At 46.9% G+C, this 23,572-nt stretch overlaps 6 protein-coding genes across 6 annotated transcripts, besides 1 other annotated feature; 4 read left to right on the top strand and 2 right to left on the bottom strand.

Moving 5' to 3' along the window:
- Positions 1-128: 128 nt before the first annotated feature.
- On the top strand, positions 129-1,796 carry TSTA_038600 (uncharacterized protein). The gene is made up of 2 exons (XM_002481043.1): positions 129-505; positions 572-1,796. Exons 1-2 carry the CDS (start codon positions 245-247, stop codon positions 1,691-1,693), a joined length of 1,383 nt encoding a protein of 460 aa, XP_002481088.1. The 5' UTR covers positions 129-244; the 3' UTR covers positions 1,694-1,796.
- Positions 1,797-2,757: 961 nt separating this feature from the next.
- Positions 2,758-5,738, top strand: TSTA_038590 (NTP binding protein, putative; the record flags this gene model as incomplete). The annotated part of the gene is made up of 1 exon (XM_002481042.1): positions 2,758-5,738. The coding sequence occupies one exon, from the start codon at positions 2,758-2,760 to the stop codon at positions 5,569-5,571; it is 2,814 nt and encodes a 937-aa protein (XP_002481087.1). The 3' UTR covers positions 5,572-5,738.
- Positions 4,803-4,881: a sequence feature (CT-rich).
- Positions 5,739-6,026: 288 nt separating the features above from the next.
- Positions 6,027-8,425, bottom strand: TSTA_038580 (methylenetetrahydrofolate reductase, putative; the record flags this gene model as incomplete). Its single annotated transcript, XM_002481041.1, has 3 exons — positions 6,027-6,611; positions 6,671-7,542; positions 7,599-8,425. 3 exons carry the CDS (start codon positions 8,423-8,425, stop codon positions 6,487-6,489), a joined length of 1,824 nt encoding a protein of 607 aa, XP_002481086.1. The 3' UTR covers positions 6,027-6,486.
- A 721-nt stretch (positions 8,426-9,146) lies between these two features.
- Positions 9,147-10,272, top strand: TSTA_038570 (orotate phosphoribosyltransferase). The gene is made up of 2 exons (XM_002481040.1): positions 9,147-9,550; positions 9,611-10,272. The coding sequence occupies exons 1-2, from the start codon at positions 9,291-9,293 to the stop codon at positions 10,080-10,082; spliced, it is 732 nt and encodes a 243-aa protein (XP_002481085.1). The 5' UTR covers positions 9,147-9,290; the 3' UTR covers positions 10,083-10,272.
- A 2,574-nt stretch (positions 10,273-12,846) lies between these two features.
- On the top strand, positions 12,847-20,503 carry TSTA_038560 (alpha-1,3-glucan synthase Ags2; the record flags this gene model as incomplete). The annotated part of the gene is made up of 4 exons (XM_002481039.1): positions 12,847-13,197; positions 13,266-13,441; positions 13,501-20,166; positions 20,236-20,503. The coding sequence occupies 4 exons, from the start codon at positions 12,847-12,849 to the stop codon at positions 20,282-20,284; spliced, it is 7,242 nt and encodes a 2,413-aa protein (XP_002481084.1). The 3' UTR covers positions 20,285-20,503.
- A 136-nt stretch (positions 20,504-20,639) lies between these two features.
- TSTA_038550 (3-isopropylmalate dehydratase, putative) lies at positions 20,640-23,486 on the bottom strand. Its single transcript, XM_002481038.1, has 4 exons — positions 23,252-23,486; positions 23,156-23,187; positions 23,029-23,103; positions 20,640-22,973 (listed from the first exon to the last, which is right to left on the bottom strand). Exons 1-4 carry the CDS (start codon positions 23,349-23,351, stop codon positions 20,862-20,864), a joined length of 2,319 nt encoding a protein of 772 aa, XP_002481083.1. The 5' UTR covers positions 23,352-23,486; the 3' UTR covers positions 20,640-20,861.
- Between the last annotated feature and the right edge of the window lie 86 nt (positions 23,487-23,572).

The raw sequence follows: 23,572 nt of genomic DNA, 5'->3' as shown, positions 1-23,572 counted from the left end.
TCTCACAAGTCGGAAGCTCGAACTACGGAAGCAAGGTCCCCGCGAAATAAGGCGCGCTAAACCGCTCTAGGTAGACTGTTAGTAAAGATTCGCCTCTTGTTTTCTTCACGTCCAAGTCTTTCTCCATCATCTCCAAACAGAGTGTCAAACCCGTCGCAAGTCAAGAGCAAACAAGCTCTTGCAATTTCTCATCCACCCATGCAAGTAACCATATAGCATCGAGCACCCTTTTCTTGCATTCATTATGCCTCGACTCGTGCGCCGTCAACCGCTTTCCGAGCGTATTGCCAATTTCTTCAACCCTTGGGACTTTCTGCTATGGATTTCAGAGGAGATTGACTCTAGCGACTGGGCTCAGCTAGAGAAGGACTGGGCACAACCTTTGGGATTCGGGCTTAATTTTGTGTTCTTGATTGCTCGAGCAAATAGCGCGACAGGGCCGAGCAGGGCTGATTATGACATTTTTGGAGATGATCGCAGCAGTTTGTCGTTGATAAGCTGGGCTGTAAGTTATGGTCTCTTGATGCGATGCTGCGAATGGAACTTTTGCTAATACTTCGCTTTAACACAGGCTACTTTTATTGTCCATCTCCTCACATTGTTCTCATTAACGAACACTGTCTACACATTCTGGCGGAAACGTCGATACCGTCTTTTCGAAGCCTCGATCGATAAAATACCAGCAACACCGTCGGCGCAACGTGTAAAAGTGTCGTCAACTCCCGTGTCCACTTCTCCGATTGGTTACATTCGAAATATACTCTCCGGTGAGACGGCGGAGTCACGCCGACATCCAGATCCAAAGCGAGATGTCTGGGAAATCGCTGTTTGGGATCCGTTTCCCTTATCACTACGTCTATTCTGTTCGTTCAGTCCAGGTCACGTACTTGTCTACTGGCTTTTTTTGCCGACACTCCCCTCCGATCCTCGACCAAGCGTAACAATTTTCACTACCATTGTCCTTGCTATCCTCCTTTCCGTACAGATGTCATTTCTTTCATCTTCATTCTCCCAACAATCTAAGGATTTAGCGGTGGTACACAAGGAAGTCATGCATGAATATGACACTAAATTTGTTCATCCTCGAACGCAGCCGCTTATGCGAGACGTAGGCGTCCAGTTCTCTGAGGAGCACATCAAACATGCCGCGTCGGACGAGAAATACAACCAAGTCGAACTCTGGACACCCACGCACATTATTAATCGGGGCTTTAAAACGAGTCCAAATCCAAACTACGTTGCCTACGTTGACCCCGAGTCAACAGGAAGCAAGGTGTCGCCTTCTCGGCGGCAGTCGTTCATGCCGGCCAATTCACAGGCTGGTGCCCAGTTACAGACACCCATTCATCTACGAGACAGCTCGCCGATAGTTCAACATCAATTATCGAACGTCCGCCAGCCGCAATTTAGACCGCTAACGGCGTCCCTTGGTTCTGGTGACGGTGGTAGTCTCGGAGTCTACTCTCATGCAAATTCTCCTCTACGAAAGTCAATGTCTACTAATTTTACTGCAGATAGACAGGGGTCTACACCTAGTCTTAATGATAGGCTTTCCGCTTTAACGCCTGCAAAGAAAGCATCAAGTCCCTTGAAGCGGACCAGCACACCGGGAGGTTTCAGCACATCATCTGTTGCGCAGCCTCGTTGGGGGCATCTGAATGATGCTCACCGGCGAGAGAGTGGGCGTTTCTAGTTGCATCCACGAGTAACTAGGGCTAACACTCAGATTGTGCGCTTCCATATTCCATTGTTTTTCATGAAGGACCCCATGACCCTATTGCATCCATGTATATGAACAATAAATTTGCTTACGATATTTCTTAATTCATACAGAATTTCAAACGAGATAGCAAAACTAGTCGTCAACATTGTGGTAATATCACACTTTGACATTCTGATACGTGTCAGCACGGACTCTAGCCCTAATCTGAAATGCCGGCATCCACACATCATAGATCGATCGTACCGATCGATATGCTTCTCGTTCACTGCTTACAGCGACGCGTAGTGAGGAATTCGTCACATACGCATGGAAAACACGCCAGCCATGGCAGATCGCTCCTTCTTCACCACGTATCGATCATGTACAGAGTGAGTTCGGGGGTAGGTGCCTTGCTCTCTCATTCTTGTGCGAGGCAAGAGATGGCCACTGGTATCCCCCATTACTGCACTTTCGCAATTTGCACCCTATGCTTGAATGTACAGGAGGGACTTTGAAGTGATGCCGATTTCTCACGTGTTTGAGGTTAAATGTCTTGTGGGAGGTTGGCATTCCACACGTTCTCTTCCGCAAGACACACCACATTCCTTACGACTATCCGACCAACCACAACCCGTTGGACATAGTACTAGCGACATCATATTATTAACGAAGACCGCGTGGAATTTCCAATGGCAGCGCACTCTGATTCGCGACGAATGTCTGCCTCCTCATTTTTCCCTATTCGCTGGACGCCGGTCCCTGTGACTGTCAATCCAGATACTCGTTCGTCATGCCCATCATGTAGCGATCACCGAACACATCGATATTCTCAGCTACACGTTACAGCTAAAAATTTATTCTCCTCGACATGGCATAACATTAAACAACTCTTTGCTCGATCCCGCCAAGCAGATCATATCCGAAAGCTGGAGCTTCTTGCAGAGACATACTCCTTATACTCATACTCCCAGGACTCGATATATCTTCATATGCTATCTACAGATCCAAGTTGCTCGCTTGATACGGTCAATGGAAGCGATACTTCGCAGATATTGATGTCAGGCGCACTTTGCAGTCACTGTAATGGGAGCCATGTAGAAGGAACCACTAGCTCAGATATCGCCATGGAGCCTTCACAGCACAATCGAATTGAGCCTAAGAAGTCGTCTGATCGAGATTGGAAAGAGATAAGACAGCGTCTGGAGCGCAAGATTGCCGCTGCTGCCGCTCAGGTGATCTCTGGGAGACCTGGCGGAGCGGACAGTCGCAGCAGGCCTAGATGGGCTACGCCGCCGAAACATAAAGAGCAGCGATATTATCAAGTCAAACAGGAGGATAAACTCACGACGAGAGGCGCTAATCCAAGAACTGGTGTGGTTAGCCCGAGCAACCGCACTGATAGCTCTAACGAAGATCACGTTCCCCGTCCTCGAGTCAGTCAGAAATGGAAAGTGAATGGCGATCAGTGGGTTAGTGTTGATATTGCTCAGACGCCGTCGCTACATGGTTCACCGTTGAGCTACAAATTAGCCAAGACTGTGTCATCTGCCGGTTCGGGGTCAACGGATCTCTCTTCGTCCGATGACTGGGAAGATAGATTTGTGGTGTATATGCCGTCTGCCAATGATCCAAATCCACCATCAATGACTGCGGAACAAATCAGACTGTATCAGGAGGGAATAAAGAAACTTCATGCAACCACCTCTTCGAGACACGAGATGGATGCGTCTAAGTCATCGTCTGGCTCTCCGGAGCCCAAAATCACGCAGCATCCAAAGAAAATCAGCTCAGTTCCTGTCTTGCAAAAGGGCACTACCTCTCATTCTTTCTCTACAGACAGCAGCCAGCCTATTTCGCCTCCCCTGGATGGACCACGTCAATACTTCAGCTCTGACGAAGTCGGACGATCGCGGGTCAGCCCAGTTACCGATAACCCTAAGCTCAAACAGAAAGAACTGTTCAAGAAGTTGAGAGAGGAGTGTTTCTTGGGATGCGTTGGGGTGGATGAGGCCGGTGCCAAAAATCCGGATGAAATTTTGTTGTTCCCAAACTCGGACGATGAGACTGATTCCCAAATATCACCAGTTATCAAGCCAGACAGAGGAAGTGACAGAGGGGAATCATCAGGTTTGTCAGGCACAATACAGACATCAAAGTTGCCCCAAGTTTCTGGTCAAACACTTCACAAAGCAACTCAAAAGATTCTTGGCAAGCCTCAGCGTGCGACAACGTTAGTCATTCCATCAGCATTGACGCCAGCACAGCCTACTAAAATACCAAAACCTTCGAGCGGTGGCTCACCAACTAATGGTCAACATAAGACAAAAAAAGATGATATTGCTGTTGTGTCCACTTCCACCGCTGCTGCTGGGCCCGCCAAAGCAGGATCGCAACGATCCCGGACTCGTGCAGCACCTAAAGCATCATCAAGGCCGCGCAGGTACAACAATGATTATTCTCGAGCAACTTCAGAGAACGATTTGTTCTTCGAAAGCTCTTCACCTGGGTCTAGTCAAGGGACGAACCATAGCCCAGCGCCATCAAGGAGTTCGGCCTCGCCGGATTTTCTAGGGAACGGGTCAGGAGATAGCGCCATCTCTCCATCTCAAAACAATTATTTTACGAGGCTGAATACGAACGGTAATTTTAATACGCGGGTACGGAACGGAAGATTAGCTGGCGACCCAGAAACCCCCAAGACACCACATGTCGCTGAATTGGACGGGCAGCAAGTATCTCAGCAGCTACCGAGTCCACCCCTGAGTTCCTCACCTTCTCCACCTCCGGCAAAACCCAAAGCGGAAACTGCTACAATCGATACAAAGCCCCGAAATAGGGAGAAAAGAGACACTCATACTATTCGGATGGAAATCCGAATAAAGGCGGAAAAGGCAAGACAGGGCGCTGCTGCTGCCAAAACTGCATCCGAGAGACTAGCAGCCGCCCGACAGCATGCGGAGAGACTGGCCGAAGCACGCGCTGCGTACGACAAAGCCAAGTCTCAGAGCACTACGAAGAAGATGGATGGATTGAAGCAGCAGAAGCTCAATACCGAGAAAATCAATGAGGCTCGAAGAGCTTATAAAGCAGCCAAAGCGAGAGAAGAGGCGGAGAAACAGGCAGAGAAAGAGAGAGAGGCAGAGGAAGAAGCAGCAAAGCAGGCAGAAAAGGAAGCAAAAAGGCAGGCCGAGAAACAAGCAGCACTACGAGCGGCTAGACTAGCCGAGCAACAAGCGGAAGCCCGTCATAAAGAAGCGAAGGTCAAATCCAAAACATCTGTTCCAACTTCTTCTAGTGCGAAAAACGAATCTAGTAATATCTCGTCAACCAATGCAAAGATAACACGAGAGCCGGCTCGGAAATTGGGTGTACATCGTCAATCAGTTCCCGAAAAGAAGAGTAGGCGTGAGGATATTGGTGCCAGCGGACTCGACGAACCACAAATTCCTATCACTACTTCCCGCAATCATTACGATATAAGCAACGTTTTGAGCTTCGCCGTATTCTACCTCTCCTTCAACAAATTCCGCGACTTCCTTCGTGACCACAAAATCTACTCTCAAATTCTCCTCTACTGCGAAAATCTCTTCCACATGGCAACCCATTGCTTCAAAGTATGCAAACGCCTAGCAGAAGTATGGCTAGAATACAAACGAAACGGATACCTACCACAGTCGTGTGTGGATGATTTCGGCCAAATTGCAGGAGATGTAGGGCAAGCTCTTGTCAATCTTGCGGTTTTGTGTTTTGTGTTTGTCGTCGTGGTCAGGACGGCGGCGTATGTTGTGATTGTCACTAACTGGATTATATGGTTTTGTAGGCCTATTGGATGGGTTTTTGGGAATTTGGTGCGTGCTGTTATGGAGTGAAGATATGTCTTTCTTTAAAATTGGTTGTATCATATATTCTCAGGGCAGTTTGGTTCAAGCATGGGTTGGTCGGGGATGGAGTTGTCTTGGGAGTAATGATTGGATATTCTTCGAGTTCTCTGGCGTTCTTTTGCTTCTTCTTTTGGTGTTATCCGTCCATTGATGTATTTAACTGGTTTGATACTGGTGGTCTCCTCATTGTTAATAATGAATGTATCCTGAACTCTGCCCAGGACAGTACCGTCATACACAATTTGACCTGACTCTCGTTGTAACTCACCTTTGATCCTGTTCTAGGTACAAAAGGAATCACTGTTCGTCTCTTTGTCTGATTCGAAGTAGTACTCGGAGCGTGACGATTACATGTATCTTTTCTGATACAATACGGGGTAAAGTCTAGTAAGCTTAAGTCTCGTCTCCATCGAAAGCACCCAAGTCAACATAAAAAGAGAATAGTAACGAAGAAAATAAATTTCCGATTAGATTGGTATCTTATTCTCTCCCAAGTTTCACAGTACTACTTCACTACTACCCCGTTCACCGTCTCTGGCCCCTACTTCCCCGAACGATTGCGGTAAACGAATAAATGTCTATATATATATATGATGCATGTTGAATGGTATTAAATGTTGAATTTCATCACGTCGTTTTTTCTCTTGTCTCGGTTCGTCAAATAGTCATTAATCTTTGTTTTTAGGTTGGTCCTCTGTTGAAAATCCTGGACCAGAATAGGAAATGGAGAAAAAGAAAGGTGGATAATAGAAGGAAATTAAACGCCGTTGAGAGTGTCCTTTTTCCTCTCCAGCTCCTTGTTTTATTTTTTTCTTAGAAAAAAAAAAGTGGCGGTAATGTTGAATAATGTGGTTTTGGTGCGTGATTGTGGTGCTGTCTAATTTGTAGACTGTAGAGTTGAGATTAATTTGTGGTGCCGTTGGTGACTACTTCTGGAGCACTGCCAGGAACTTCGGTTTCAAAGTCTTTGATGACGAGGCCGTCGAAGAGGCGGAAGATGTCGTCATTTTTATGGAAATCGTTGTTTACTGTTAAGGTAGTGGTTAGCTAGGTCATATTGATAGCAGTTGGTGTATATTCGACATACCGATATTGAGAATATACCACTCATCCATGACGCGTTGAATAAGTTTCCGGCTAGGACTGTCTGCAGGATGACACTTTGCCCAGTCTTCTCCCAATTGATAGGCCTCATCCTTCCAGGCCATGAAGCTTACACTTTCAACGATGGTGGGCTGAATGATCTCCTTGGAGGCAAAGATACCCCATGTAACTGCATTTGGTCCCTCGTCGCTCCGTGCTTTCAGTTCACCAGTCTTGTTGACACAGTAGTAAGTGAGATCTGGGTTCTTCTCAATCCGTCGTAGAAGCTCATCAACATGCTCTGGTGGAACTAGCAGTTCAAGATATGCTTTTTGGTAGACGTATCCGTTACGAGGACCCCAGCCGTGAACTGGATCGGTGGATTTGACTCCGTTCACGGCGGGTTGTGAGTTGATGGTAAGGAAGCCCCGCTTGTTCAAGTCAAGGAGTTCGTTTTGAATGTCACTGGTCTCTGGAGTCACGGCTGAATCACTCCATGGCAGTCTTTCGACTTTCCCGTTCAAGTAGCGGACAAAGATATCCGAAAGGTCCTTGATGGATTTGGGTGCACCCCAGAGCTTGATGTTCTGTTCATTGGTGCCTTTCAATCTCACACCGTAAGCATTCAGCTCGCCAAAAGCGGGAGAACGAGCGTCAGTCCAACGACCGTTGGGATACTCGTCCCAGTCGGCTGTGCGAGCAATGTATGAGGCATTTCTGTTTCGCCAGAAGATTGGACGAACGTCTTCGCTGCGTCGTCGCAAACCGAGGGATCGTCGCCACGGCAAAGGCTTGTGAAGGGGAGCTTCCTCTGATGGTAAAAGTCTCAGCTCTTCCAAAATCAGACGAGTTGCTTGTGCAAGGTTCATAGTGTAGCTAGAGATACCAATATAAGCTCATTGTGAATCTAGAATGGAGACAGATAAACTTACAAGTGAAGGTGATGGATTTGGCCAGATGCCAATAATTTACGGCACATTTCAGCCACCAACTTGGTGCCGATTTCTCGTACTTTGGCATCATCTGCTTTGACGGGCTCAAGCTTGTCGAGCCAGTCCGGAGGAATACGGATCTTCGTCCAATTGGAGCGACGCATAAAAGCATCATATGTCGAAATAGGCATGATTCCAGGAATAATGGCTGCTTTGATACCCTTAGCACGGCACTTGGACACCCAATCTAAGAAGTTGTCCACGTCATAAAACATCTGGGTAACGATAAATGAACTTCCAGCATCCACCTTCTCCTTAAGGTGGTCAATCAGTTGGTCGACGTCGGGATTGTCGTCAGCGCCCTCTGGATACCCACCAACGCCAATGTCGAAGTGGTTGCCATATTTCTCACGAATGTATTTAACCAAGTCCTTTGCATATCGAAAGCCCCCCTCCGCAGCCTCCCACTTTTCCTGTTCACGAGGCGGGTCTCCACGTAGGGCCAGGATGTTTGTGCAGCCGGCATTATAAGCAGATTCGAGGGCGGCATCGACTCGTTCTCGAGGCATATCAGTGCAAGTCAAGTGCATGCAGGTTTCCAGTCCGAAGACAGTCTGCGCAATTCGAACCATTTCACATGTTAATTCAGATCGGCTACCGCCTGCACCCCAAGTAACGTCGATGAAAGCCGGGCCCAAATCATGCATGCGGTCCATACGGTCGTATAAGTTCTGGACACCCTGTGCGGTCTTTGGTGGGAAATATTCGAATGAAATTCCAGGTCGGCCCGAGGTCTCCTGTTCTTGGAGCTTCTGCCCGATATGCATCGTGACTGGGCGCCGTTGCTATAAGTTTCAATATGGGATCGTTCTGTGTTCTTTCCTCGATACGATGTAGATCGCAATACACGAAGCTCGTGGTTCAATGGCAAAATTCTAGTCTGATGAAGTTCGAGAAGGAAACCCGGATAAGCACAACCTTAAGCACCAATAGTACAAGTATGAGGTGTATACAGTAGAAGAACAATTTTGCAAAATGAAAGACAAAAACAAATTAAGAGAAAGGAAACTCGAGGACCCTCGGGACAAGAGGAATGAGAACAAAACAAAACACCGAAATTACTGAGGAGAGGAAGTGTAGAAATGAAGCAGCTTGGTCACCGACCCATGCTCATCATAAAAAACGACCGCCAATCCCGCTATCGGAGTCCGGAGAAATGACGCTAATTCGGATTCGGAAGTCCCCGCCAATGGCAGAGAATGTTTCGTAAGGTAGAAAGTTCGGTTTTGGCTATGTGTCAGTAAAAAAGTCGGGAGAATACCAATTTATTTTACTCAGGAGACCTGATGATTTAAGGATAATCATAATTTTCCTCAATTGAACTTCAAAATGGGGAAAAATGAAGATGATTTCGATCTTCTATACTCGGTCAGCGACGAGAGGGGTGCTTAACAACCAATCAGAGTTCACATAATCATCATTAGCTGATTGGCTCGTCACGATAAGAGCGGGTAAGCTATGCCCCTCCATGCAATTTTTATCCAACAAGGAGCTCATTCTGTTTGTGATACTCGCAGCAGACTAGTCAGCACATAGGACGACAGCCTGACTATATCTGTGCCTGTACCTATTATTGCTCAGCTTTCGATCTTTACCGCCGCAACCGATTCGCTGTCATAAAACCCCTTCAGCATGACTACCCCTCAATCCGCCGATCAGGACTACAAGGCCAATCTTCTTTCTTTGCTCATAGCCAACAATGCGCTCGCATTTGGGACGTTCACATTGAAATCCGGTCGCCAGTCACCGTACTTTTTGACTTCGAGTCGTCTTTATACTGCACCTCTGCTACGCCAGGTTTCAGCCGCGTTCGCAAATGTCACCTCTTCCCCACCTTTTGTGAACATAGCTGCTGACGGCAGCATCACTCCAAAGTTTGACATTGTTTTTGGGTACGGTTGCAGTCCAATTTCTGAGTGATTGTAGGTGCGACGAGAACTAACTTGACATAGGCCCGCTTATAAGGGTATTCCAGAATGCGTCGGTGTCGTTAACGAACTCGCTACCCGGGACGCGCTCGCTGGCACAAAGACTTGGGACAACATCAGCTACTCGTTCAATCGCAAAGAAGCCAAAGACCACGGTGAGGGAGGTAATATTGTCGGTGCGCCACTCAAGGGCAAGCGTGTCTTAATCGTTGACGACGTCATTACTGCTGGTACCGCGCTCCGAGAAGCTGTTGGAATTATTCAGAAAGAAGGCGGAATTGTCGCCGGTGTTGTATTGCTGTTTGACCGTCAGGAAAGAGTCAGTGATACAGAACAAAAGAGTGCGATTGGGGCTGCCGAGAGAGATCTTGGAGGAGATATCCCGATTCGCGCTGTGCTGGTTCTCCAGGACTTGATTGATAAACTTGGAGACAAAATTGGTGAGGAGGAGGTGCGCAGGTTGGAAGAATATCGCAATAAGTACAAGGCCCAATAGAAGCCTACCGTAGTAAGAGAATTTGGTGCCTGCGACTTCTGGGTGAAATAGATTTGGCATATTCATATACCGGTTTGAAGCGTATCTATGTAAGCGCAGACGATAGCTTTATTCCTGGTTAATATTTCTTGTAAATAGCTTGTACAATAAAAACATAAAGTTTCTCAATTCTAGATTCGGAACTTGCCCACCTGCGCAGTTATTAATATGTGGATGTATCCGGGGTTTAACCAGCTTGGTATGTTCTATATAAATGCATATCCGTAGAACAGTTCCAAACTCGACTAGTTTCCAGGTTTTAGCTGTGACCTCGCTTTAACAGTTACCAGGTAGTAATGTAAATAGATAACAATGTCAATTTTACCTAGGTATCCTTAACCTTCCAATAGCGCGAGATAACGGACTATTGGGGTTATTCATCGTTTGAAAGCATGGGGAAATCAAATCTCACACGGTATTATATACCTACCTAGGTGTACTCTTCCCGCATGCATAGCTTTCAGTACACTTCTACCTAGATACGGCTTCCGTGTTAATTAAAGTAACAGTTTTCACCTCGGCAGGGATGACACGCTGTGCCTGATGATCAATCCCAGGATGAGGGACCGGTACGAAGGTCACATGTAAACCTAGCGAAAAAAGATTTGGTTCACCCTTAATCAGACCTTGCTCGAGTCAGTGATGAGAGGAAAAGCTACTTGCTTGATGCAAGGCGAATCTGATAGAGGAGGGTCCGATATATGCAATTCCGGGTCCAATAATAAGCGAGGACCAGAAACCCTTGATCGTCACTGTGGAGAATTAGGTTCGCTACGGGCGGGCCAGTGGGTCTCACTACTGGTAAGTAGCCAGTCAAACACCCGTATATTTGAAGCTATAACTATTTAGGTTAGAGAAATCTGGGTTTAGCTGATTGAGAGGGTCTCTTGTCCTTATCCCGACATCCTCTCTATCCGATGTTGAATGTGATGCATACCTCTGATCAGCTGTTTACTCTGATCGTAATACGGGATACCGAGTAAATGGACTGAAAGAAATTATCTGGTGCGTTTAGGATGTGTTATATCACACAGATGATATCATAGTGTACCAGGATCTCTGTACGACATTTCATCAATCGACGACGGCTAGATGAGATTTGGGCATTATTTCCCGGTCGTACCGAGAATCGAAACGAGACCTTAACTCAGACTCGCTTATCGTATGCAAGGAGATCTCATCTTATTGATGGTGTCTCAGATTTTACAACTCTGTCAAACCCACATTGAAGTACGGCATGCCGAAATCTTATGATGCTTGCTCCGCGTAAAATCACACAGACTCCACGCTGTCCAATACTCTTTCATAGTGTTATCAGGGTTATAACTCATTGCTTCGCATGGAATATCTAGAATGAACTCTGGCAATAGTAGTCTGAGTTATGATGATCTCGGTCCATACAACTCGGAAATCCGAAAATAGTATGGAAAGAAGGCTGATTTGAAATATGGCCGTTCAAGAGAATCGTTCTGCTCGCGTATCTGTTCTTCATTCCATGTATGAAATCAGAGTCTAGAACTCTATTACGGCGCAAATGGATGCAGAGACCTTATCTGCATCGCTTCACAGAATATGAACTGTCGTATTCTACGACTCGGCCGCTTTTTGCTTTCATATAGAATAACATACACCATAAAACATGAGGCTCAAGTTATACTCGGACTATAGTGCTCGTATTATCTTTCAGCCTTCTTCTAATTTTGACGATAAGTATCTACAAGAATCACCTCGCTTCGGAGTTTCAAGTCTTAGATACCCCCTGTTTTGGAACGCCAAGGAAAATGAGGATGTCGTAGTTATTGTTGTCCTTAATCGTAATTGCACTAAACCAACTCCTAGGACAAAGACTTGTCCCCTGGAAGATCATTCACTAGCCGTATCCATCTGCTGAACTAAGGTACCTAGATAGGTACCTAGCCCTAAGCTGCATCCCTTTGCATGGTAACACACAGCTTTCCAATCAGAACCACGCTCTCTAAAGGCTGCCATAATCGTATTTCCTAACAGTATCTAAGCATGATCTCCCGAAGGACGCGCCTGGGCCCTGTTCCAGGGGTAAAAAAATAAGAATCAGAGTGGGAAAACGAGACAAGTATCAGTGATTTCTAGTACTGCTGAGATAGGGAGACATTCCAATCCTTTTCTTTTTGATAGGGATACAACTTACAATATACTGAATCAGTGATTTTTGCCTTCCTCCAAATCATTGAAGGGTTCTATGACAACATCCTTCCAGCCTCGTACAGACATTCTCGGATCTTTTCCTCGCAGCGGCACGCTGACCTGTGGAGAAATCCCTGTACCTAGAGCTCATGGTTCATGATACTCCTCTCCCCAATTCAAATCGTTATTCCCTGGATAAGTTCTCCCTGTCATCTTGTGTGTATCCCCCTCCTCGTGTAGATCTGCCAGTCTCCGGCCTGATAATACGCACAGATCTCGCCTTCTCACCATCATTTCTGTCAATAACCTTTAATATCTTCATTTGCAAATACGCAGGGACTATATTTGACTACTAAGTGCTTTTGTGCTGGGCATAAAGTCTATATTTATATCTGTAAGCATCCAGGTTATACGAGGCAACTGCCAGTCTGCCTCTATCTGACATTGTCACTAACTTGCTTTCTTTTCATGCAGAATATTTGTGATACCCCATTCTTTGAACAGAGCCCTACACATGCATAATCTATAAAACGTTGTCACTCCTTTCCCATAACCACTCGCCATGAAGTGGGCAACCGCGGGTTTACTGCTCGCTCTCTCGGCCAGAACAACAATAGCATGGCCATACGACCAAGATCTCACACATTACAACCTAAATGAGAACCGGACTGCAAGAACACCCGCCGATTACTGGGGCACTTGGCCTAATCATGAATATTTTCCTTCTCCTGATAATTGGCGGGTCCCTATATACTCGCTGTTTCTTGATCGATTTGTCAATGGAGACCCGACGAATGACAACATCAACGGCACGTACTACGAACATAACCTAGACTCAACGCAAATGCGCCATGGAGGTGATGTGATTGGACTAGTTGATACTTTGGACTATCTACAGGGGATGGGAATAAAGGTAGGTGCTATCAACAGCTATTCCCTGGCCGAAGACAATTACTGATTCAGGCTCCGCTATCGAACTAGGCTATATACCTCGCTGGAACAGCTCTCATGAACCAGCCATGGGGTTTTGACGGATACTCAGCTCTTGATACAACACTGTTGGACCAACATTATGGTGATATTGCTACTTGGAGGACAGCCATCACCGAGATTCACAAAAGGGGCATGTATGTCATCTTTGACAATACACTTGCAACGTAAGTCCAGATAGTCTTTCGATGCCGGACAACTCGAATAAGCACTAATTGTATTATAGGATGGGCGATCTACTCGGATTTGAAGGCTACCTAAACACAACTGCGCCGTTCGTATTCCAGGAACACAAGGTCAAATATAAGAGCTCTCGTCAATACGTGGACTTCAATTTCGGAAATAATTACAATACCACCTGTGAATATCCGCGATTCTACAATGAAACTGGTTATCCGGTGGAAAGTTACGTATACGACGAGTTGAAAGGCTGCTATAACAGTGATTTCGATCAATATGGCGACATCGAGGCTTTCGGCGTCTTCCCTGACTATCAGCGTGAACTGGCAAAGTTCGCTTCCGTGCAAGACCGTCTGCGAGAGTGGATGCCATCAGTTCGAGAGAGACTTATTCGACATGCTTGTATCATTATAGCATCACTAGATGTAGATGGGTTCCGCTATGACAAGGCAACGCAGGCAACAGTCGATGCTCTAGGTGAAATGAGCGAAGGTTGGCGCCAGTGTGCGCGAGCTGTCGGTAAAGAAAATTTCTTTCTGTCCGGTGAGATTACCGGTGGGAACAGCTTTGGTTCCATTTACCTCGGAAGGGGACGACAGCCGGATATGTGGCCTGATAATGTCCAGGATGCCGTTCTCATGACAAATGAATCTTCAGACAAATACTTCATTCGTGAGAATGGACAACAAGCTATCGACGGAGCCGCTTTCCACTATACGGTTTATCGAACACTAACACGCTTTCTGGGTCTCGATGGAAACCTTGCTGCTGGCTACGATTTACCCAATGACTGGGTGACCATGTGGAATCTCATGCTTCTATCGAATGATATGGTCAATGCCAATACAGGCAAGTTCGACCCACGCCATATGTATGGTACGACTAATCAAGATGTGTTTCGATGGCCTGCTATCCAGAACGGGACGGAGAAAATGTTGCTAGGCATGTTTATAACTACACTTCATATGCCCGGTGCACCTCTTGTCTTATGGGGAGAGGAGCAAGGCTTTTACATACTCGATGCTACGGCAGACAATTATGTCTATGGTCGTCAGGCCATGTCTCCAGCGACTGCATGGTGGGCTCACGGATGTTACAGAGTGAATGTCACTCAGTACTATCAATTTCCACTGGAATCCGCACTGAATGGCTGTGAGGACATTTCGGTGACATACGATCACAGAGATCCTGCACACCCCTTACGCAACATTCTGAAGCACATGTTCCAGATGCGACAGAGATTCCCCGTTCTAAATGACGGATACCTTCTCCAGTCGCTATCAAAACAAACCCATAATGTTTACCTGCCTGGTTCTAACGGAACAGCAACCGAGACAGGGATGTGGTCTGTTTTACGTGGTCGATTTGAAGGCATTCAGGATCTCGGTAACAATCAGTCAGTTTGGCTACTTTATCAAAACGACAACACCACGATCAATTACAAGTTCGACTGCAAGAGTGAAATTACAAACTTGTCCCTAATTGCCCCCTTTGATGCTGGTACAACTGTCAAGAACTTGTTCTACCCATATGACGAACAGACGCTGAAAGCGAGTCCAGTCAAACTTGGACTAGAAGGCTCAACAGAGTTCAATGGGTGCCTAGATAATCTGACGATGGTGCCATGGGATTTCAGAGCATATGTTCCCAAGAGCAAATGGGTTGGACCGTACCCTATGATCACAGAGTTTCAGCCTGGACATGATGCTCGTATACTGTCCAGTGTACTCCCTGATCAGCCAGAATCGATACCCATTCAGATCTATTTCTCAGAGCAGATGGACTGTAACTCTGTTACAAAGTCAATTCTACTAAACTCCACTACTGAATTTAAGCAGACCGCGACAATCGATTCCTCCAGCGTCTCTTGCAGCAATATCAGTGGTGGTACAACTAAGTTCATTGGTGAGATCGCAAATGCCTGGGTATGGAAAGCGACTCTTAACAATGTCTACAACGGAATACATCGCATCACCGTCGCCAATGCAAGTAGTGTTGATGGCACTACAACCAATGCCATCGATCATTTCCTACTTCGAGTTGGCCAGCATGATAACCCAATGATTTTCAATTCTGCCAACTATTCCACCAGTCTACTACATAAGGACGACAACGGGACTCTGTACGTGCAGCATCATGCCGCTGGAGCTGACATGTGGCGATACTCAACAAACTGGGGGTCATCCTTTTCAAATTGGCTGCCTTACGGAGGCGGGAATGATACTATAGACGAGCTCCCTTGGTCTGGTACTTCTCTACAAGAATGGAAAGGAAAACACGTCAGGGTTGAGTACTTCAGCAGACTATCCGGTAGCAGTGACTATGTTCAAGAAGGTGATAGCGATTGGGAATCTCCATTTCCACGCAGATTCCCACACTTATTCTGGAACGGTCCCTACAACCAATACGGCTTCGATGCAGGGTTGAAGAACGAAATGATTCAGGATCCAAGTGATGGTCTATGGAAAGTCAAGTTCTTGACAGAGTGGCCCGCTCAAGGCCAAGTCAATGTATGGAGCATCAACCCGGACGGTCAGCCTGATCAAGGTTTTGTGTTTGGCGATGCCGATGGAGATTCTGTTCTCGATCGTCTACCGCCTTCTGCGCTGTCCGCTGTGGCCATCAACATCACCCACCCACCACCATCGCCTTACCTTGGTTGGGAAATCAGGATTCACGATGGCACCCAACGATTTGAATTACTACCAGTTGGCTCGACAAAGATCCAGATCATACTTTTCTCTCTCTTCTTGATTGTCCCAATTTTCTCTGCATCTCTTGGTATTTGGTTGTTCATGAAATCCTTCTACCGAGTCAAGTTCAACCAAGTCGGTGTTACTGAGAAGACTGGAATCCTTCCCTTGGCCGTGAGAAGACAATTGAAAAAGGCAAGATTGAGCGGGATCAAAATTAGAAATCCTCTTTTTCGTCTAGCCAATCGATCTGGGTTCCTTCAAACCACTTCGGCCTTCGCTGGCGCGACTCAAGGAGATCGCCGCCGGATGGTCATGATCGCAACCATGGAGTATGATATTGAAGACTGGGCTATCAAGATCAAAATCGGTGGACTAGGTGTGATGGCACAGTTAATGGGAAAGAACCTTAGTCACCAAGACCTTATTTGGGTTGTGCCATGTGTTGGAGACGTTGAGTACCCCGAAGACCAGCCCGCGGAGCCAATGTTTGTGACTGTCCTTGGGAACTCTTACGAGGTTAAGGTTCAATACCATGTTCTCCGAAATATAACCTATGTCCTTCTTGATGCTCCAGTGTTCCGGCAACAGACCAAAACCGAACCGTATCCGGCACGCATGGATGACCTAGACAGCGCGATTTACTATTCGGCCTGGAACCAGTGTATTGCCGAAGCCATGAAACGCTTCCCAATTGATCTCTACCATATCAATGATTATCACGGATCACTGGCTCCTTTGTATCTTCTTCCACAGACGATACCGGCATGTTTATCACTCCACAATGCTGAATTTCAGGGACTATGGCCCATGCGAACACAGAATGAGAAAGATGAAGTCTGTTCGGTCTTCAACCTTGATGTCAACATCGCTACCCGCTATGTTCAGTTCGGCGAAGTCTTCAATCTGTTGCACGCAGGTGCTAGTTACTTGCGAGTCCATCAACAAGGGTTTGGCGCCGTAGGTGTCTCGAAAAAGTATGGCAAGAGATCTTATGCTCGCTATCCTATCTTCTGGGGTCTCAAAAAGGTCGGAAACCTCCCTAATCCTGACCCGTCTGATACTGCCGACTGGGATAAGTCTGTTCCAAAAGAAAGCGATATCACTGTTGATAAAGAATTCGAAGCTGGAAGAGTCGAACTCAAGCGACAAGCACAGGAATGGGCGGGTCTCGACCAAAACCCCGAAGCTGATCTATTGGTGTTTGTTGGCCGTTGGTCTATGCAGAAGGGTATTGACCTTATTGCTGATGTTATGCCATCTGTGCTTGAGGCACGTCCCAATGTGCAATTGATCTGTATTGGTCCGGTCATTGATCTATATGGCAAGTTTGCGGCCTTGAAGCTGGATCGCATGATGAAGCTCTATCCTGGACGCGTGTTCTCCAGACCCCAGTTCACGGCACTCCCGCCATACATCTTCTCTGGTGCTGAGTTTGCATTGATACCTTCAAGAGACGAGCCTTTCGGCTTGGTCGCTGTTGAGTTCGGCCGAAAAGGAGCGCTAGGTATTGGAGCACGTGTTGGAGGGCTGGGCCAGATGCCCGGTTGGTGGTATACGGTTGAATCTACAACGACTTCTCACTTACTCCATCAATTCAAACTTGCAATTGATGGTGCTTTGAATTCAAAGACCAAGGTTCGTGCGGAAATGCGTGCTAGATCAGCTAAACAGCGATTCCCAGTTGCCCAGTGGATCGAGGATTTGGAAATCCTTCAAAGTACCTCTATTCGAATCCACACAAGAGAGACTATCAAGTCAAATGGACAGATTTCCACACCGACAGGATACCGCATACCAAGCGACTCTCTCAGTCCCCCGTTACAAGTCTCGGCATCGGGCTATCCCCCTGGCACCCAGACTCCCTCACTCATGGAATCAGGAAGTATGGGATATTCAAGCTTACGTCAAAGCACCCTTGGTCCGCAACAAAGGAATACAATCGTTTACAGCAGAGATCCAAGCCCCGATGGAGATGATCGACGCACTTCAAACTTATTCCGCCAGTTATCTCTGGGTGTTCGAGCTGGTCCTGGCCATACTGCTGTTATTGAGAGACGAAACCGACTTCGTCGCAAGAGTCACGTCGCTGCATCGGAAGAAGTGACTGACAGTGAGCGTGAGGGCGATTATGAGACGGAAGACGAGAACATGCACTCTTACTTTGCGGAAGAGGAATTCACTATGGCACCGGAACATGCTGATATGAATCGGCGAATGGATGAGGGTCACGTTCTCCCCTCTCCTCCTCCTATTTACCATGCTAGTCACCCGGGAAACCACTACTATCCTTATCTTCCCGCATCTCCTGGCTTTTCGGAGGGAGATGACCCTCTCGCGCCTCCCAACAGGCCATTTGCCGACGCTCCAAATCGACTCAGCAACCCGTCTGTACTGTCCCTTGATACTGTGGTCGGTGACAAGAAGAACTTCAAACTTCAAAAGGTAGATCCATTCTTCACGGATGCCACCGGTGAATTTTATCGCATCTTTGAAAAGAAATTGGAAGACCTCAATGGATCCAACTCTGAAGCACAACTTTGCATCGAGGAATTTCTTGTCAAGAGTGAGAAGAAATGGTACGACAGATTCCGAGCGGCTCGCCTTGGTCGAGATTGGTCACCGGTACCATCGATCAAGGGTAAAGGGGCACTCACTTCCCCGACGGATTCAGTATCCAATGGCGACAGCAACAGTGATATCCAAAAGGGTGGCGATGAGTTCTTGTTGGGAGAGGACTATAAACCCCCGACAGGCCTTAAAAAGTGGATGCAACTACGTATTGGCGACTGGCCAATATATTCGCTTTTCTTGAGTCTTGGTCAGATCATCGCTGCGAACTCCTACCAGGTTACGCTCCTGACGGGTCAAGTTGGTCAAACTCCCGAGAAGCTGTACGCAATTGCTACAACTTACCTAATCACATCCATTGCTTGGTGGTTCGTATTCCGAACCTTTAAGTCTGTGGTTGCACTATCAACACCCTGGTTCTTCTATGGCCTTGCTTTCCTTCTGATCGGTCTTGCACATTTTGAACACAACTCTGTCAACCGTGGCTGGATTCAAAATTTTGCAAGTGGTATGTACGCTACTGCATCGTCAAGTGGCTCAATATTCTTCTCGCTCAACTTCGGCGATGAGAGTGCTGCTCCTGTGAAGGACTGGGTTTTCCGGGCCTGCGTTATACAAGGTACTCAGCAGTTATACGTTGTGGCTCTTTGGTACTGGGGCTCTTCGTTATCGAAACAGACGCAAGCTGGCATCACCAACGTTCAACCCATCATCAATAGCTGGAAGATCACAGCCATCACTGTGCCCATCGCCATTATGCTCTGGGCAATAGGTATCTTGCTGGCATTCGGTTTACCAGATTACTACCGTCAAGCACCTGGTAAAGTAGCATCATTCTACAAATCGATTTTCCGCCGCAAGATCATCATGTGGTTCTTCGTCACAGTTTTGATACAAAACTTCTTTCTCTCAGCTCCCTATGGACGAAATTGGAGTTTTCTCTGGAGCTCCAACCACGCGTCGAACTGGCAGATTGTCCTTCTGGTCGTCTTTTTCTTTGTTATCGTTTGGGGGATCATGTTAGGAATAATGTTCTTCCTATCCAAATCTCACAGCTGGATTCTACCCGTCTTCGCCATCGGTCTCGGAGCACCTCGATGGGCTCAAGTATGGTGGGGGACATCGAACCTAGGGCAGTACGTTCCCTGGGCCGGCAGCTTTGTCTCTGGTGCATTAATCTCTCGCAGTTTGTGGTTGTGGTTAGGTGTGCTTGATTCACTGCAAGGTGTTGGATTTGGAATGATCCTATTGCAGACTCTTACCCGTCTGCACATATGCTTCGTTCTTCTTGGGGCTCAGGTATTGGGTTCCATTGCTACGATTGTAGCTCGCGCAGCGGCGCCAAACAAAATCGGTCCGGGGGATATCTCGCCGGATATTGGGACAGGGGTTGGTAGTATATGGGTAGCATGGTTCTGGATTGGACTATTTTTCCAGCTTCTGATTTGGTAAGTCTCTCGAACAGTCCCTTTCTGTCATACGAAGAAGACGTTGTGCTAATGATTTGACTGTTCTAGTGCCGGGTTCTTCATGTTCTTCCGTAAAGAGCAGCTTCACAAGCCCTAATTTTGTACACTCTGTTTTGGCCCGATCATCGCATTTGCCTTTTTACTTGTTTTACGATTTCCATTTACTCTTTTATAATTGATATAGACAAGCTACTTACTTACATATGCAAGGCTTTTCCTCGTTTCGCGTTTTTACTGCGCTTTCATGTACCAATATTTATGAGCAGGATATATAGATTTTCTGAGTGACTCAGATGTGTACCAATTTATGATTACCTACTTCGTTCGGCCCTAACCAAATTTTATTACATGTTTTAATCTATCTGGTTATTCAAAGCCTCCAAGGGAGGCAGTTACTATGATTCATAGTTTACTACTTCGTCGTTAAGAATTAAACGAACTCAACAACGTGTCAACGGAAGACTCGTCAATATTATGTTAATTATCATAAGACAGCATTCTACGTGCAACAGGCACATAAGGTTAGATCGTAATTTAGCCGATAATCATAAGACATAATTATAAAAGTGCTGAACCAGTTTGTGGTTTTCATGTATACAACAACCCCGCAACCCAAATTTGAGAATCAACAAACCATAGTAATACGGTGCGAGAACAAAAATATCGTAAATTTTTTACCACTCGAGTGGTTCCGTCTTGACATCACCACGATTCGTCTTGGGAACCGGAGCAGCTTCCACTTTTCTAGGGCCGCGACGATCACGCTTGAGGTAGCCAGTTCCGTCCAACCAGGGAGTGTCGATGGTTCGTTTCCTTTCGAAGTCGCGAATCTTATCTTCCATCTGAAGAGTAAGACCAATGTCATCAAGACCGTTGATCAAGCAGTGCTTGCGGAAAGCATCAACGTCGAAGTGAGCTAGTTCATTGCCATTGGCATCGCGAATGACCTGATTAGGAAGGTCAACTTCGACTTCCTTGCCGGCACGAGCCTCAGCGGCAATCTTCTGTAGAGCAGCTTCGTCGGTGATAGGGATGGGCAACATGCCGTTTTTGAATGTATTGTTGAAGAAGATATCCGCGAATGAAGGGGCGATAATGCATTTGATTCCGAAATCCAACAGAGCCCAGGGTGCGTGTTCACGAGAGCTGCCGCAACCGAAGTTTGGACCTGTCACAACAAGGATCTTGGAATTTCTATAAGGTTCCTTGTTGAGTACGAACTCTGGCAACTCATCGCCAGTCTCGGTGTTGAAGCGCCATTCATAGAAAAGTGCGCTTCCGAGACCTGTTCGCTTGATCGTCTTCAAGAACTGCTTGGGAATAATAGCATCGGTGTCGATATTTGCACGGTCCATGGGGGCAGCGATACCCTTCAAGACTGTGAATTTAGGCAGACCAGCGCTAGAGCCAGTACCTGAAGTGTTTGCGTGAGGCTCATTGTCTTCAGGAATGTCAAGAATGCGCTCGAGGTCGCTCTCGGTATCCATGTCCTCAATTTCGGGCTGGATGGTGACTGGAGCAGCGGACTTTTGGCTGGAAATACTGGGCTGGACCAAGTCTCGCACATCGGCAAGTTTGCCAACAATCGCAGCAGCAGCAGCCATTGTAGGTGACATCAAGTGAGTTCGGCCATGAGCACCCTGTCGTCCCTCAAAGTTACGATTTGATGTGCTGGCACATCGTTCACGTGGAGATAGAATGTCTGGGTTCATGCCCAAGCACATTGAGCAACCGGCTTCACGCCAGTCAAAACCGGCATCAATGAAAACCTTGTCAAGACCCTCAGCCTCAGCTTGCTTCTTAACAAGTCCAGAACCGGGCACAATCATGGCACTCTTGATGTTTGACGCAACCTTGCGTCCCTCGACAACTTTAGCAGCAGCTCTCAAATCCTCAATACGAGCATTAGTGCACGAGCCAATGAAGACCTTGTCAACTGGGACTTCCTTCAGAGGTGTTCCAGGAGTAAGACCCATATACTCAAGCGCACGCTTGCAGCTGAGCTTGCGTACTTCATCCTTGAAATCGTCTGGAGAAGGGACGGATGCAGTGATTGGTAAAACGTCTTGTGGTGAAGTTCCCCAAGATACTGTGGGAATGATGTCCTTGGCGTCAATGAAGACTTCCGAGTCGTACTTGGCACCCTCGTCGGACCGGAGGCTAGTCCAGTAGTTGACGGCCTTTTTCCATTCAGCGGATCCGTATTTGGGTGCTAGAGGGCGACCTTTGAGATATTCGAAAGTGATCTCATCAGGGGCCACCATACCGGCACGAGCACCAGCCTCGATGGACATGTTGCAGATGGACATACGAGCCTCCATGCTCAAGCCACGAATGACTGATCCACAGAATTCAATGACACATCCAGTACCACCGGCGGTACCGATGACTCCAATGATGTGAAGGACAACGTCCTTGCTGCTGACTCCAGGATAAAGCTCTCCATCGACCTGGATGCGCATGTTTTTGCTACGTTTGGTCAAAAGTGTTTGTGTAGCGAGCACATGCTCAACCTCGCTGGTACCGATACCGAATGCCAAAGCACCGAAGGCGCCGTGAGTTGAAGTGTGACTGTCACCGCAGACGACGGTTGTGCCGGGAAGGGTAAATCCTTGTTCGGGTCCAATGATATGCACGATACCCTGGCGGTCGTCATCCATACCAAAGTATGTCAAACCGAATTTCTTTACATTCTCTTCCAAGGTCATGACTTGAAGGCGTGAATCTGTCTCTTTAACGAAGGTCTCGGCATTCTTGAACGTTTTCCTCGAGGTCGTGGGAATGTTCTATTATAGATCAGTATTGATGGGCAATCGCAGGTACAACGAGGGAGGAGCGTACGTGGTCAACAGTAGACAGAGTGCAATCTGGTCGACGGACTTTGCGTCCAGCGTTTGTTAATCCCTCGAAGGCTTGCTAGTGGGACTGTTAGTAGGCGGCTCGGGATCTTAGGGAGGGATGGTCGTACTGGAGATGTGACTTCGTGAACCAAATGGCGGTCTATCATTCGAAGCAGATTAGCACAATAGCACTAATATTAAATAGAGATATAAACCAGACATACCAATATATAGCAGAATTGTGCCATCATCTTGCTCGTTTACGATGTGGTCTTCGAAGACCTTGTCATACAAGGTCCTTGGTCTTCTGTCTGCGCCTGGCATTGCTGCTGAAATGGTATCTTAACAGAACAAAACAATTGAAAAACAATGAAATTTGACAAAATTGAATATCTGAAGCCTCTGTAAGCCAGATAGTGATACGATAGAGCAAAGAAAAACCTGATTATAAGGAGTTGCAGATGGACACGACAGCTTGCAGCAGCGAAGACATTGCCTTTTCTAACCGCGCTGACAGAGGGGCTCTGCGCCGATGTCGGCTCGTA

Source organism: Talaromyces stipitatus, genomic scaffold, assembly GCF_000003125.1.
Source record: "Talaromyces stipitatus ATCC 10500 scf_1105507295541 genomic scaffold, whole genome shotgun sequence".
Classification (NCBI taxonomy): domain Eukaryota; kingdom Fungi; phylum Ascomycota; class Eurotiomycetes; order Eurotiales; family Trichocomaceae; genus Talaromyces; species Talaromyces stipitatus.
Note: the sequence above shows the minus strand (reverse complement) of the source record. Positions and strands in the feature narration are given on the sequence as shown.

What these genes read in the sequence shown, in the direction of transcription:
- TSTA_038570 (XM_002481040.1), top strand. Translation starts at nt 9,291, where the DNA reads ATGACTACCCCTCAATCCGCCGATCAGGACTACAAGGCCAATCTTCTT. An exon ending in AAGTTTGACATTGTTTTTGG is followed by an intron (nt 9,551 to 9,610) that starts GTACGGTTGCAG and finishes AACTTGACATAG; the next exon opens with GCCCGCTTATAAGGGTATTC.
- TSTA_038550 (XM_002481038.1), bottom strand. Translation starts at nt 23,351, where the DNA reads ATGCCAGGCGCAGACAGAAGACCAAGGACCTTGTATGACAAGGTCTTC. An exon ending in TTCACGAAGTCACATCTCCA is followed by an intron (nt 23,104 to 23,155) that starts GTACGACCATCC and finishes CAGTCCCACTAG; the next exon opens with CAAGCCTTCGAGGGATTAAC. An exon ending in CTCTGTCTACTGTTGACCAC is followed by an intron (nt 22,974 to 23,028) that starts GTACGCTCCTCC and finishes GATCTATAATAG; the next exon opens with AACATTCCCACGACCTCGAG.
- TSTA_038600 (XM_002481043.1), top strand. Translation starts at nt 245, where the DNA reads ATGCCTCGACTCGTGCGCCGTCAACCGCTTTCCGAGCGTATTGCCAAT. An exon ending in TGTCGTTGATAAGCTGGGCT is followed by an intron (nt 506 to 571) that starts GTAAGTTATGGT and finishes GCTTTAACACAG; the next exon opens with GCTACTTTTATTGTCCATCT.